Source organism: Gossypium arboreum, chromosome 11 (genome assembly GCF_025698485.1).
Source record: "Gossypium arboreum isolate Shixiya-1 chromosome 11, ASM2569848v2, whole genome shotgun sequence".
NCBI lineage: Eukaryota > Viridiplantae > Streptophyta > Magnoliopsida > Malvales > Malvaceae > Gossypium > Gossypium arboreum.
In genome coordinates, this window is record NC_069080.1 from 22,684,933 (window position 1) to 22,687,385 (window position 2,453).

At 30.0% G+C, this 2,453-nt stretch overlaps 1 protein-coding gene across 1 annotated transcript; it reads right to left on the minus strand.

Annotated features, from left to right (window-relative positions):
• Positions 1–786: 786 nt before the first annotated feature.
• On the minus strand, positions 787–1,922 carry LOC108471736 (PR5-like receptor kinase). The gene has a single exon (XM_017773311.2). It carries the CDS (start codon positions 1,920–1,922, stop codon positions 819–821), a length of 1,104 nt encoding a protein of 367 aa, XP_017628800.2. The 3' UTR covers positions 787–818.
• Positions 1,923–2,453: the final 531 nt, after the last annotated feature.

Here is a 2,453-nt window from a genome sequence, read left to right on the forward strand (position 1 = left end):
TGATGCGTATAATGGTAAAACACGTTGCATTTTAAGGAAGACTATTGAAACATTTTTAAATATATAGTGTTCTATAGTTGCAAATAAAAATTATAAGTAACCAAAAGTTATATCACTTGGTTTTAATAAATAGTTATAATTATTCAAATAAATATCTATTAAATAATTATGTTTATTGCTAAAGATTGACTATCTATTTGGGTAATTAGGTCCCTATGAAGTGATATGAGACTTCCTATAAATAGGAGTGAAATTTCTTTTGCATGACACACCCAAAACATAGAAAACATAGTTTATTTTTATTCTTGAAATAAACAAAAGTTTATTTGTTAGTAAGTCTTTTGCATACCATAATATAGGTGGGTGATAGAACCTTAAAGAAAGTGACACTGATACACACATTGAAACTTTCGTTAATTTCTCATATCTTTATTTTTATCCCTACGTACCACAAAGACACATGTTCAAACCTTGAAGACGACATTGTTGAAAGGGATCGTTATAAACCCCAAACATAGTTCATAAAATAGACATGAAGAATACAAATATATATATATATATATATATATATATATATATATATATATATATAATTAATGTTAAAAGCTAAACATAATGGATTGAACTATGTTGAACAGAATCAAATATCAAGTTGGTCACACCTTTGAAAAGAAAATATAAAAAAAAATATTTTTATTGGTCCAATTTGGGTTTTAGCAATTGAATCGTTTTTTTATCGATTCAATGTATAGTCACTTTTCTATACCCATCATACTAATCATTAGATTTTGATTCAACCAATCAGTCCAAGTCTCTTTTTATTCATTGATTTTAGGGGATCGTAAAGGAGAAGATACAAAAGGTTTAGGTGGAATTACCAATGATTGAAGGCTTCCTTGCAACATTTCTAGCACTTTAGTCATTGAAGGCCGATCACATAGGTCACATTGAATGCACCAAAGGCTCACTATAATTAACTTCCTTATTATTTCTTCTTCCTCTTCAACTATTACTCCTCCGAGATTCAAGTTCATAGATTGATCAATATGCTCATAAATCCATGACGGAAAATACACTTCACTGGTTTGAGACACTCCAACATCAATATTTTTTCTTCCTCCCACCATTTCAAGGACCATCATTCCATAGCTATAGACATCAGATTTATAAGAAACTCCACCAAAGTTTCGACAAAACATTTCTGGAGCAATATATCCGACTGTTCCCCTTGCACAAGCCATGGAAATTATACTCTCCTTTCTTTCACATAATTTAGATAAACCGAAATCAGATATTTTGGGACAAAAGTTCTCGTCTAAAAGGATATTGTGAGGTTTTATGTCGAAGTGCAAGATCCTTGTGTTGCAACCTTGATGCAAGTATTCGAGTCCTCTAGCAATGCCGAGTGCAATGTCGTACAAAGTTTTCCACTCCAATTGGCGACTTTGATTATTTGATCCTTGACTATAAATGAACTTGTCCAAAGATCCATGAGGCATGAATTCATAAATCAAAGCTCTCTTCGATCTCTCAAAACAAAAACCAAGTAAAGCCACTATATTAACGTGAGAAGTTCTACTAATACTAGCTACTTCATTCATGAAATCTTCTCCATTTCCCGTAGATTCATTTAGGATTTTAACAGCCACGAAACGATCGTCAGACATTTTTCCTCTATATACTTTGCCATATCCTCCTTGACCTAAATTATCATGAAATTTATTTGTCATTTTCTTGATTTCTCTATAAGAATATCGCTTTGGAGTAAATGAACCAAAATTTTTTATAAATGCCTCAATTGTTGCTTTGTCTCCTTGGCGGGGATGATTTGACAATGATTTTCTTTTCAACCTCAAGACAATGAAGCTAACTAATACAATAGTAACAACGGTTACACCAACTGCCAATCCTGTTATATACATGAATGAAGATTAATACAGTAAATTAACTTCTCCATATCAATTAATTTCTCAAAACAAAATCAATTAATATCATTTAAATTTATATGTCATATATTGTTAGTGAATAAAATTTGCACCTTGTTAATAAATTATATAATAACCCCATTACTTGCTTTTTTTTGAAAATTTCCTTAAAAATTTATGTTGTTGTCAAGTGACATCAAATATTAATTGAAAAAATGGAATTTTGCAAGGAATAATAAAACTTTTGTTAATTATGACCCATTAAATTGTTTCATACCTATGATTTGATTCAGCTGCAATTTGGAATTCGACCCTGTGAATACAATATACAGCAAAAATCAATAGAGGGTACTCTTCAATTTTAATCATTTGATAATTCCAACATTAAATCTGTTTTTTGAAGTTAAAATATTCAACTGAAACCAATATTATATGAGGGTCTAGAAGAACAATTTATACACTGACTATCTATGCTAACCTAAAACAAACAAAATTAAATGAACTTTTATTTATTCCGTAGAATAGGGT